Consider the following 13,741-nt stretch of genomic DNA (forward strand, 5'->3'; position numbering starts at 1 on the left):
CATAACCCCTCCTCCCTTCCTGTCCTGTCTTTCCTTTCTGTACACATTGCACTCCCCAAATTCCAGTTCTGCACTTCTTATATCTGTGTGACACCATGTCTCTGATATCCCAACAATATCTGCATTTGATGTCTTGTCTAGATCTTCAAGCTCATCGAATTTATTAACTATACTCCTAGCATTGGTATACATGCAAGTATACATGCACCTGTTTCTACTCTTAGTTACCCTAACACAGCCCAGGTATTTACTTGTTTTCCATTATGACTCCCAGCAGTCCTGGAAATTCCCATTGCCTTGCATTCCGGCTGCTGCTTAATTGCATTTCAATAGAAGTAGTGCAAGAATCACTTTTACCTCTGCCAGCGGCTACTCTTAATCTATTAGTCCGTGTATCCCTCCCAATTTAGCAGTTTTCCGACCCACCTAACTCTTCCTTGATAGCATCAGCAAATATTCTTGCACCCTTTCTATTTACGTGTATCCCATCACTGTAGAAGCAGTCTCTCCTGTTACTTTGTTACGTTGTCACTACTGTGAGAATTAATCTTTTATTCCTACTGACACAAGTACATTTAAGCAATTTAATACATCTGAAAGTCCAGCTACAAGTGACGTATGGGACACATTTACATTTTATTACTGGAAGTGATTTGAGCAATGCTAAACCTACTGCCACACTTTGTGAAGAATTGTGTAGTGAATTTTTGCACAGGCCTCTACTATCCAGCATTCAAACCCATGTAAAAAAAACATGTCATCTTGAGCACCAAGAACTTTAGCTATTCTAACAGACAAGGGACCACACATAGTATAAATAAGAAATTATAAAATCATCTGATGTTTATTATTCAATTCATGGAAATAGCGGCGTAATCATTTTCACCCTCTTCATATAAATAGATCTCCACAAAATATCTAAAATTTTTTCTGTCAAGTATCTGTTTATCCCAAATATCTCCAACTTTACACTGGCAACTTCTGGGACTAGCATAATAAGCAAAGTTTTGCAAAACATATTATAGCAAAATTTCTATAAAACAGTATTCGTTGAATATATGAAAGAAAATATAATATACATTTTATATCTTATGTCTCAAAGAAAATTCAAGTTTTAATATAATATGGTCAAGTCACACAATAACAGACCTACACACACATTATAGAAGATTAAAGAACTTTTACAAACTGAAATTCATATAAACAGTGCTAATTTATTCTGAGTAAGAACAAAATTCAAACATTTAATAGCCTGATACAATGAAGATAAACTACAATTCAAAATAAACAAGGTCAAGATCTAATAATAAACTTACTGAAAGGTCTGTTTTTGGAGGAAATCTCTTCTTTTCAAGAAGCATGATATTTTCTAATGTTTTAAAATATAATTTTTCTCCAAGTTGAAGTCGTTTCTTCGCAAATTCAAGGTGAGACCCAGGATGATCATCAGAGGGCTAAATCAAATTAAATTATATAAATTTATTATTAAGCATACAGCGTTATTGAAAGATTAATTAGACAATACTATGTAAAATGGAAATTTTAATAAGACTGATAATGATCACAGTATCTCTTTATATTCAGTTGCCGTTCCCATATAAAGTAGGTAACTTCTGGTATCTAATGGCCAAATTCTTTTGGCCTTACTTTCTCGTTTTAATTCCTAGACTATTTCTGCTGCTGTGTTGATTATTTGGTTCCGTTCCATTCCATTATTACTCCTTTTTAATAGTTTAAAGCAGTCATCTTTATATAAACACTTGTGCTTTATATAATAAAAGGCAAGTGTTTAGTGTTTCTGATGGCCTATATTTTCAACATAAGAAAAGTGGGACCATGGAGTTGGTTTATATCAGTCCATCTTTTGCATTGGGAGTGTGATGGTAAACCTGTTGGGCTGTTGAGTCTGAGTAACAGAGATCAGCTTTGAACTGAGTTTTAATTATTTCATTATTGCTCCCCCCCCCCAAGGTGGCCTTTCTTCCCCAATTATTTGTCCTACCATGTGGAGGCAGAAACGGTGTCGCATAATTATGAAATTTGTTGTTATGTTGTTATTTGGTTTTTAGGAGCATTAGCAACTAAGGCCATATTGCTCCAGGATATGCGGTGGTCATTCCCTGACCTTTCCGCATCCTCCATATTTGGTGGTGATGGGCTCGAACCCCGTTCTAATCAAGAAGCGTGTGCTATGCACTGCAGCTCCTTCCAACCTGGCTACGGAGGTGCCAATTATGAAGTGGTTGGAAGTTACCAGGATAATGATAAATCGACTTAATGGAAATCAACAGAATGCGATTTTCTTCCTGTAGAGTTGTTAAAATCAGGAGAAAGACACATGACACAGAAACTGACAAAACTCTTCACAAAATACATTAGGATAGGTGTGACCCCTAAGGAGTGAAATAATATAATCATAAATTTGCTGAATAAGAGAGAAGACAAATCAGAAATTGGAAATTATAGACCAAATAGCTTGTTGTCCCATATCTACAAGTTGTTCCAAGGGTCATTACTAACAGATTAGAAAAAATACTGAATAAGAATCAACCAAAAGAGCAAGCTGGCTATGGGACAGGATTCTTAACCAGGATCACCTTCACATAATATCACAGCTAATAAAAACCTTATTCCTGGCATTTGTTGAGTATGAGAAGGCATTTGACTCCATACAGCATCAGGCAATGTTTCGAGGAATGGAAAGACAAGGCATGGATACTCCATATATTATGATTTTGAAGAAAATATATGAGAACGCTACCTCCTTTATTAGGCTAGACAAGAGGGGAGAGATGAAAAAAAGGTAAAACGCAGCAGTCATCAATTCAATATAAGATGGAAGCCTCATCAACAATTCATGTTGAAAGAAATGGGAAATAATATACCACGCTGGTCCAGTGCAGGTTGGCAGATTGTCCATATTTAGACCGAGGCTGTCACAGACATTCTCTCAGATATGCCAGACAAGCTGTGCTTGCTACCTGGGAGTCTAAAACACTGATGGAACTGATATTCGGGTGACACTCAATCAAGTGGGCCCAATTTCGGCGAATCTGGACGGTCTGTCACAGCCAAATCCTCTGTTTGCACCTCCACGATGGTGGGACTGTTAGTAATCCTGGGTATAACCCCCATGCACAAGCAAACTGTGGGTGACCACACCACAGACGAATGTCGCCCCTCTGTGTAACCAGGCAATACTAGGTAGTAGAGGACTCTCATCGGACAGTGCAATACCATTACTTTGCATATTGGAGACTTGAAGTAGTGGAACACATGTTGGGTTCCACTCAAAGGTTGAACCCAAAAAAGGAAAACTAAGTTACAGTCAACCCGCCCTCATCTCTTCCATCTTGCAGTAAATTGATGTCTTTTGAGGTTATGATGAACACCATGGTGAGATCCAGACTTCGTTACATTAGCATTAGTACAGGCATATCAATGCAAGATACAAGCTTATGCAGAATCAGGAAAAAAAAAATAATAATAATAAAAACTTCCACTTCACCCCTCCGTTTGTTCGAAATACCTGTCCAGCTGAGCCTTAAATTTATTTAAGCTATCAACTTTCACAACAAGGGATGGAAGTCTGTTCCACCAACCAACCACCCGCTGGCTAAAGGCAATTTTCCGCACATCTATCCAACATCTGTCTTTCCTCAATCTGAATTTATGCCCTTTCAGGTGATTACTCTGAGCAAGATGGAAAATTCCATCGGCATCGAGCATGCTCAAACCATTCAGGGCTTTATACACCTCTATCAAATCACCTTGCCAGTGCCTGGTCTCCAGACACTGCAATTTGCAAAACTTAAGCCTTTCTTCATAAGAGCAACATTTTGTTCCATTCACTAATCTTGTTGCCCTTCTCTGTATGTGTTCCAGCAACTCTACATCCTTCTTGAAATGAGACCTCCAGATCTGTAAACAGTACTCAAGGTGTGGCCTGACCATTGGCTAATCCAAGGGAATAATCATGTAATTATCCCTGCAAGAAAAATTCCTGTATATAATTGAAAAGACACCATGAGCTACTCATGCAGCCGTCTGCACTGCTCAGAGAACTTCATAACTGCCTGCACAATTACCCCCAGGTCCTTTTCATTCTCTACAACTGTCAGCGTAGTACCACAGAGTTGATACGTTGCTCTGGGGTTGCTGTTTCCCATATGTAGTGCTTTACATTTGTCAATGTTAAACTTCATTTGCCACCTCTCAGCCCATCTGCTCAACCTTTCCAGATCCTGTTGCAGCAGCATAGCATCAGTAGTGTCCTTAACAACCCTACCATGCTTTGTATCGTCTGCAAACTTGGACATTAAACTTGATATACCATCATCAATATCATTTATAAATACAGAAAACAATAATGGACCGAACACTCAATCCTGAGGGACTCCACCAATAACATTAGTCCACAATGAGCAGTGTCCATTGATTGCCACTCTGTCTTCTCCCCCTCAACCATCCCTTTATCCCTAGCAGCAATTTTCCTCCAATGCCACACTGCTCCAAATTGTGCAGCAGTCTTCCATGTGCAACAGTTTCAAAAGCCTTGCTAAGATCCAAACATATAATATCAAAGTTATTCCCTGCATCCAATTCTTTTGTGACTGCATCATAGTATCCAATCAAATTGGTCAGGCAAGACTTTCCCTTAACAAAACCATGCTGTGTCCGAGCTTTAACTGAAGTCTTCTCTAGCTGCTCCTGCAGTGCTTCTTTAACCAGTGCCTCCATTAATTTTCATGGAACAGAAGTTAAACTTACAGGTCTATAATTACTTGTGTCAGCCTTTGATCCCCCTTTGTGAATTGGAGTCACACTTGCACATCTCCAGTCTATGGGTACCTTCCCCGAGTCCAAGAAAACCCTCATAATTATGGGGCTAAAGGTTTGCTTACTTCCTTTGCTGCCTCCTTTAATATAACTGGATAGATCCCATCCACCCCAGATGCCTTTCTTGTGTTTATCTTCAACAATTTCTCCTACACTTTACTCTCAGTTATTACAAGATTATCTAGCTTACTGCCAGAGTTGAATACACCTCTGGCATTCCCCTCGATGAATAACTCCTCTTTTGTGAATGTCGATGCAAAATATTCATTTAGTTTGTTATGAGCAGGATCATCAACAGCTGAACCAACGATATCAAGTGGACCAATCTGATTCATCTCCTTCCTTCTAGTGTTTACATAAGTAAAGAACTCTTTGCTGTGTTTCTTTGCAACCTTTGCCAAAGATTTCTCATAATCTGCCTAACCTCCTTTGTAACGTGGTTACAGACCAGCTTATATCTATCATAGGCTTCTGTGTCACATGTTAATTTATACGTATCCTATTCATTTCTCTTCTCTGCCATGTCTCATTAGTTCATCTGAAATCCACTTAGGCCTAAACCTTGAACAATATTTCTTAGTTGGTATGTAAAGCCTAGTAGCTTCCAAGATAAGTTCTTTGAATGCTTTCCATTTTGAATTTGCTGTTGGTAACATCATCAGTTGGTCCCACTGTATAGAATTTAAATACTGTCTCAGTCCATCATAGTCGCCTTTACGAAAGCAATAACCCTTCCCTTTACCCCTAACGGTAGTTACCTCTTTGAGTAAATCCCAATTCAGCACACTGTGATCACTTCCACCTATTGATTCATTTACCTGCAGATTCTTAATGCATGAAGAATCACTACTGATAATCAAATCAAGAGTATTACTCTCTCTAGTTGCCTCCCAAACATGCTGATGTAAAAATCCAATAAATCCACAAAAGCCTTGCTAGTGTGTGAGTGACCAATCCACAAATTCCAGTCAATATCTGGGAAATTAAAATCCCCCATTATAAGACTCTGATTTACTGGCCCACTCTAATTCCCTGTACAGTTTCTTATTATACTCAGAGTCATTAGGCCTATAGCACACTACTACTCTCAATTTTGATCAGCGATGTCGACTGGCTTCACTTCCTTCAATTTTATGTGTTTCTTAACTAATAACATAACCCCTCCTCCCTTCCTATCCATTCTGTACACATTGTACTCCCCAAATTCTAGTTCTGCATTCCTTATATCTGTTTGACACCACGTCTTTGATATCCCAACAATATCTGCCTTTGATGTTTTGAACAATACCTCAAATTCATCAAATTTATTTACAAAACTCCTAGCGTTGATTAACACACAAGTATACATGCACCTGTTCTTTTTCTTAGCTACCCTAACACAACCCATGTGTTTACTTGTACCGCAATGACTCCCAGCAGTCTCTGAAATATCCTGCATCTTGTTTTCCAGGCTGCTGCTCATTGCAGTAGAAGCAGTGCAAGAATCACTTTCACCTCTGCCAGTGGCTACTGTTAATCTTTTAGTCCTTGTATCCCCCCAATCTAGCAGTTTTCCGATCCACCTAACACTGCCTCGAGAGCATCAGCAAATATTATTGTACCTTTTCTATTTAAGTGTATCCCATACCTGTAGAAGCAGTCTCCCCTGTTAACAAGTACAGACCAGGCTGAAAAAAAATCTACCCCTTGAGCCTTGCACAATCTTTCCAGGGCCGAATTGATCGACAAGGCTCTCACATCATATATTCCCTCCTATCGTATCTGGGCAGAATTGTAGACACTTTCAAATTCAACCGTAATTCACGGCTTTTTTTCAACAGTGACCTGTACTTGTTAAGTAATTCTGCCAGTCTTCTACTCTTAATATCATTAGTGCCAACGTGTACAACTATATCACCTTTTGTGCCCTTAGAAGATGATATCCGCTCTACAACGTCATCAACCTTTGCCCCTGGCAGACATACCCTGGTCCTGTTACACCTATCCTTTTTACAAAGCATGTTCCCCATTTCCCTGACAATAGAGTCACCAACAACTACTAGTTCCTGTGGGATCTGCGCATTTTGCCTTGGGTGTTGCTGCTGTGTTGTGTGATGACCAAGTGCAAGCTCTGGCATTGATGTGGGCAGCTGAGAGCTTGATGGGCCCCTCAGTTTAGATTATTCGAGGGCTTCCACCCTGTCCTTCAAGCTCTCATATAGGCCCATAGCAACGCTGACTTTTCGCCTGATTTCGTTACACTCCTTGCATTGCGCGCACACACAAAGACATCCCCCATGGCAATATTATGTCCCGTACCCAATTGTCCACAAATATCATGCAAGCAGTTCGTTTTAAAAGGCTGCGATTCAGAGGGCAACTATCCCACTCAGTTCTCCCCTGAGCCACAGCACTCCAATTAGCTTGAGCCTTTTGCTTTGCTGCTCTGGTCTGAATCATGATTTCAATTTGATTTCAATAAAATTTCAATTTCAGTACAAAATAATAACCCTAAACTTGTATCCCAACACCGTTATAACACTATATATATTTTTCAGTATCAAATATTATCTACGAGTTCCGTTTATATAACTTCCACATCAAGTTAGGTATTAATTAATTATGTTACGGTTGTAATCTAAGTCGTTATATGTATTTAGTTAAAAGTACAATTTAATTGACAACAGAGTTTAACAAAATTAATAGCTTTTACTGATTAATTGACAATATTATATTATATACTGTATTATACTAAGCTTACGCTATCTAGTTCAGGATATAATGTTGTGTGGTATAACAATGGCGACGTTACGAACGGTAAATCTATGGACACTTAAGTATTAATTAACTTCCAAATCTCGCTGTCTCAATTCAGAATAAACTAAGGATCCTGACTAGATCTATAAGCTACTTATAGAAAATAATTTGATGTAACAATTGGTCAATAAAGCGGCTAAATATGGCTAAAAAACCTCACGTTCAGCAGAGCTGCAACTTGTAACATGTGGATTTGATACCCTTACCGATACTTTTATGTAATTACAGGGCCGAGTAAGAATAAATACACCAGTTTAATCAGAAAATCACAAAATAATGCTATACTACTAAACTGAAATCAAAAGTTTTAGAAAAACAATAATTTCAAATCATTAAATAAGAAAATCCACTTAGTGGCTTTGAACACTTCTGACTCCCACTAGCCTTGTCAGCAGACAATGTGTTTCAGCAGCTCTACATTCTTCTATAAATGAGGACTCCAGACTAGTATGCAGTAGTCAAAGTATTGCCTGACCATTGCCTAATACAATAAGATAATCACATCCTTATCCCTACTAGCAAAATTCCTGGATATCATTGACAAAACCTCTGTCTGCATTGCTCAGAAACTTCATATATGACTGCACAAAAATTACCACCAGGTCTTTTTCATTTTCCACTACCTTATATTTTCCGCTACCAACTGTGTAGTACCACACAGTTAGTATGTTGCTCTGGGGTTACTGTTACCAATATGAAGTACTTTGCATTTATCAATGTTTAACTTCAACTTCCATTGCTCAGTCAATCTGCCTAACATTTCTAGAATCTGTTGCAGTAGCATAATGCCATTACTATCATTAACCACCCTGGCAAGCTTGTACCATCTGCAAACTTGGACATTAAACCTTATATAACTTCATGAATATCACTGATAAACATAGAAAACAGTAATGGACCCAATACCCTGGATGACTCCATCAATAGCATTAGTCCGCAAAGAGCAATGTCCATTGATTACCACTTTGTGTTCTCCAACTCCACAAGCCCTTTATCTTTAGCAGCAACTTACCCTTAATGCCGCGCTGCTCAAATTTGTACAGCAGTCTTTTATGTGCAACAGTATCAAAAGCTTTCCTGAAACCCGTGTATATGATATCAAAATTATTTTTTGTATCCAGTTCCTCTGTGACCACATCGTGATATCCAATCAAATCTGTCAGACAAGAAATTCCCTTAACAAACCCATGCTGTGTCTGAGTTGTTACTGCAGTCTTGTCTAGATGATCCTGCAATGCTTCTTTATGATTATTATTATTAGCCATATGGTGCAAGGAAGCCTGAGGCTTTTGCTGAACCAGACAAAAAAAAAAAAAAAAAAAATTCCCGAGTTACCCTGATAGTAGTAGTAGTGGCATGTGATGCAAGAAAGCAAGTGTATGAGCTTATGCAGCATCAGCCAAAAAAAAAAAAAAAAAAAAAAAAAACCCCACACCATTTCCTCCAAATGCCTGTCCAGTTCCTCCTTAAATGTATTCAACCTATCAACTTCCACAACGATAGATGGAAGTTTGTTCCAGCAATTAACTACCCGCTGGCTAAAGGCAAATTTCCGCACATCTATTCTACCTCTGTCTTTTCTTAATTTGAATTTATGCCCGCTTAGGTTCGTAATCTGAACAAGTGGAAGGATACAGAGAGAAGTAGAAAGGAATCACCAAGAAACAGAAGAATAATGATATCCAGCTCAGGATCCTGGGTGTACCAAGCCCATACTCCCCAGATGTGAGCTCCTGGGAATTAACTAGTGACTCCATTATTTTTCCAGGAACAGAAGTTAAACTAACAGGTCTGTAGAAAGATGTGCAGAAGTTTGCCTTTAGCCAGTGGGTAATTGCTTGCTCGAACAGACTTCCATCTGTTGTTGTGGAAGTTGATAGTTTACATAAATTTAACGCTGAACTAGAGAAACATTTGGAGTGACTGGGTGGGTGAAATGATGCTGTATACACTTGTTTTCTTTTATGATATGCCTCAACTAATACTAATGCTAACAGTCAAACCATCAATATTGAGTGGACCTATCAGATTGATATTGTTTTCTTCTAGTGTTTACATAAGTAAAGAATTCTTTGCATTTTCTCTTTGCAATCATCCAGCATTGTTTTCTCATAATCTGCCTTCGTTTGCCTAACCATCTTTGTAACTTGATTACACACTAATTTATATCCATCATAAGTGCCTGTATCGTGCAATAATTTATATGCATACCATACACATTTCTGCTCTGCTACAATTTTCATCGGATTATCTGATATCCATTTAGGCTTATCTAACTTGAAGAGTATTTCTTAGTTGATAAAAAGCCTTATAGCTCCGATGATTAATTTCTTGAATGCTTCTCATTCAGAATTTGCTGATGGCAATATTATTAGTTGGTCCCACTTTATAGAATTTAAGAACTATCTGAAGACTACTGTATTCACCTTTATGAAAGCAAAAACCTCTCCCTTTACCTTTGATGGTAGTTACATCTTTAAGTATATCCAAAATCAATACACTGTGATCACTACCACCTAGTAGTTACATGCTACTGTAGAAAGCATGTCAACCAATAAATCCACAAAAGTCTTGCTATATCTGTGAGTGACCAACCCACAACTTCCTCTCAGTATCTGAAAAGTTAAAATCCCACATTAGAAAACATTGTGATTTACATTCTATTTCTCTATATAGCTGTTCACTATACTCACAAGAGTCACTAGGCCTATAACATACTCCTACTCGCATTTTTGCTTCCCCAGTGTTTATGTCACACCAAACTGATTCAACATTGCACTGGCCACCCATGTCAAGTGGATGCACTGTCTTAAATTTTGTGCTTCTTAATTAAGAAGCATAACTCCTACCTCTTCCACTCCTATGCTGTCCTTTCTGTAGTCTTTAAATTGTGTTAGTTCAAATCCAGAATAACCTGTTTCAGATATATACGCTAATTATGAGATTAGGGTTTGTGTATAGAAATTTTATGTTTGTAAATATTTATTATTGCTGTACACAAATTTAATTGTTTCTAAATTGCTAACTTAGTTAAGGTTATCTTTAATGGGGTTAGGAATACTAATCTAAGTACACGTAAATACCACTAGTCAATTTTTCTTCCATGGGTTAGGCATCCTAGGGAGACTAGTTCCATTGGTATTGCACTAACTCTAATGGATACATCTGCAGTGCTTTTAGTGCACTAGATCAGTGGTTTTGAACCTTTTTTTAATAATGGCACCCCTAAGTAATTTATTTTATTTTGCGGCACCCCTACTCAGTTTTCTGCCTGTTAGATCCAATTCTCTCTCTGTATTATTATATACATATAATATTAAAAAATATATATGTTATATATTTATTACAACAATATAATTATAAAAATTACAATTCATAATACAAATTATATATCTTTAATAATTTTATTCTTTATATAGAGGTACTAAGTAAACACCAATTATAGATAACCACAAAATTAAAAAGATACTGTATACCTTTTTATAATGAAATAAACATATAAATTAAAAAATAATAATAAGATTAAGTAACTTAAACCCAAATTATGTAGAACCCCTTGAATGTTGTTGCAGCACCCGGGTTGAAAACCACTGCACTAGATAGTAGAATAATGCCTCATATATTTCAATACTAAGATGCCCATCTTTCCTGCTAGTGCTCTGTTCACAAGCTCAACATCCTTATTTCCAAAACGAAGCAAGTTCTACTTAGACGAACCCTAAAAAGACCACCAATAATCAAAGTCAATGATCAGGCCAGCAAGATTGAGACCACATATAAATATCTTGGCATTTTGCTGGACAGCAAGTTGAGCTTCATTCCACACAAGTATATAGTAAAACAAAAAAGATTAAACAGGTTACAAGAAAACTAATCAGGATAACTAGGGCAGTCTGGGGCATCAACCCTTCAACCCTCAGACTGTATTATGAATGCATCTTCATCCCCATTGCTTGTTACACTGCAGGTGCATGGGCCACAGAATCACCAACAGCCTTGTGAAGAAACACCTACTGCAGGCCGAAAGATTTTCCTGCTTGCAATCTTGAGAGCTTGCAGAACAGTGTCCACAGCTGCACTCCAGATCACCTGCAGCAAGCTACTGATCCAATATGAAGTAGCCTTCCACCATCTTCAATACTATAGAAGGAAAGCTTCTCCACAAGAAATGGAGACTATGCAATAAACCTGAATGTGTCAACTAAAGAAGACAACAATAATCCAAGAAATGATGAGAGTGGAAAAGGGAGTGGACTGCCTCGGGGCTAGGAAGAACCACATATGAATTCCTACCAGAAGCTAAAATATTCAACAAAACAATACACTACATGGTTCAGGCCTCGACTTCACCTATTGTTTTTGGTGACTGGACATGGCAGCATAAACTCAAAGTTATACTCTTATAGACTAAAAGACTCACTTCTCTGATTCTGCGGATCACCAGAGACAGTCAATCACCTAATCTCCGAATGCCACATTTATCAGGACATAAAAGCTCAACTAAAAATAATCAGTGAAGTACATGATCAAGAATGTCAAAAATCTCATCTCGACTCCTCAAAGATTCACCTCATTCGTTGACTTTGTGGACGGCATCTTCAAATGCAGAAGAATCCTTACTGCTATAAACAGAACCTGGACGTAGATGGACACTGATTTTGACACTCACTAACAATGACAATGACCAAAGCACAGCACCAAGCTGAAGAATCCTGATCGGGACGAAAGGGTACCACTGTCCTCACTCTACTTTGCTCAAGGGATGCCTCTCTCTCTCTCTTCTATATCCTAATGCCTAAAACTTTACTCCTCCCCTCCTTGAAACCTGACTTCTCCCACTGACATACAATCTTCCTTTCACTTTGGGGAGAGGACACAGAGGAACCTCTTCCTGGACGTACCATCGGTGTAATGTGCCTGGCATGCATGCATGTGATGAAGGATAGGAAGTAGGGGGCATTGATCAAATTTGTTCCATGCCAGGAGCCAGCAAACACTCAACAGAACAAACACACTGTGTGTGTGTGCACGCGAACATCTGTGTACATATGTATGTATCTATCTACATACGTACATATCTATCTATCTATGTATGTATGCATGTACGTACCTATGTACCTACCTTTAGTCACCAAATGAGAAAGGTGGGCACTGAAATTTAATTTTTCATCCAATATTAATTCCAAGTATTTTGTTTTGGTTATTAAAGGAAGTTGAAGATTATCAATTTTTATTTGTGGAGGTCTGTTGTGATCTAATTACCTTTCAGCAGAAGCATTTTAGTTTTAAGTGTATTAATATTTAACTTGTTAAGTTTGGCTTAATTTGTCAGATCCTGTAGAAGAGATTTGGCATTGGATTCAAGTACTGCTCTTTATCTTCTGCTGATAATAATAGCAGCATTGTCTGCATACACTATGGGGTGTGTGTGTGTGTGTGTGTGTGTGTGTGTGTGTGCGTGTGTGCGTGTGTGCGTGTGTGCGTGTGTGCGTGTGTGCGTGTGTGTGTGTGCGTGTGCGTGTGCGTGTGTGCGTGTGCGTGTGTGCGTACACGCGCGCGAAAAAAGGTTTCTTTCCAGGTTAAGATGTACAAACGTGAGTGGAAATAAAGTCACCTGTGTAAACTGCATGGTGGCAGAATAAATGTAGTGTGATGAGTTTAAAAAAAAAATTTGGATGTCTTCACAGTTGTTTATTTAGGTGATACTGTGTCCTGTCTCTGAGTGTATGATTATGAATGAAAGGAGGCACATAAATGAATGATTAATGTCTGCCCCTAAATGAGTAATAATAATAATAATAAAAAGAAAAGAAGTGTGTATATCAGTATATCTGTAAGAGTAAAAGGTGTGTGTAAGGTCTGAACATATGAAGATTGTGTGCAGTGTTCTGGTAGCCCTCCCACTTGGATTGTAGTGGGAGTAACCCACTGCAGTCCAAGTGGGAGGGCTACCAGAACACTGCACACTTTCTTCCCCCAAACTCCCATCCCAACTTCTCTTTTCAAAATATTGTTATTATTTTTCGCCTGGTGGATCCTACCACCATAAACCCTTTACTTTCCCTTAACAGCCTCCCACCTCCTGTGAGAATGGGCTCCTCCCACA

At 38.3% G+C, this 13,741-nt stretch overlaps 1 protein-coding gene across 1 annotated transcript in view; it reads right to left on the bottom strand.

The window, feature by feature from the left end:
- The window catches only part of LOC150079073 (retinoblastoma-like protein 1), a 753,431-nt gene that overhangs the window by 386,012 nt on the left and 353,678 nt on the right, over positions 1 to 13,741 (bottom strand). Inside the window, exon 11 of the mRNA XM_090383691.1 lies at positions 1,317 to 1,454. Coding sequence (XP_090239817.1) covers positions 1,317 to 1,454 — 138 coding nt within the window. The remainder of the gene's footprint in view (positions 1 to 1,316; positions 1,455 to 13,741) is intronic.

This window comes from Mastigoproctus giganteus, chromosome 10 (genome assembly GCF_048544385.1).
Source record: "Mastigoproctus giganteus isolate SK-2022 chromosome 10, ASM4854438v1, whole genome shotgun sequence".
NCBI lineage: Eukaryota > Metazoa > Arthropoda > Arachnida > Uropygi > Thelyphonidae > Mastigoproctus > Mastigoproctus giganteus.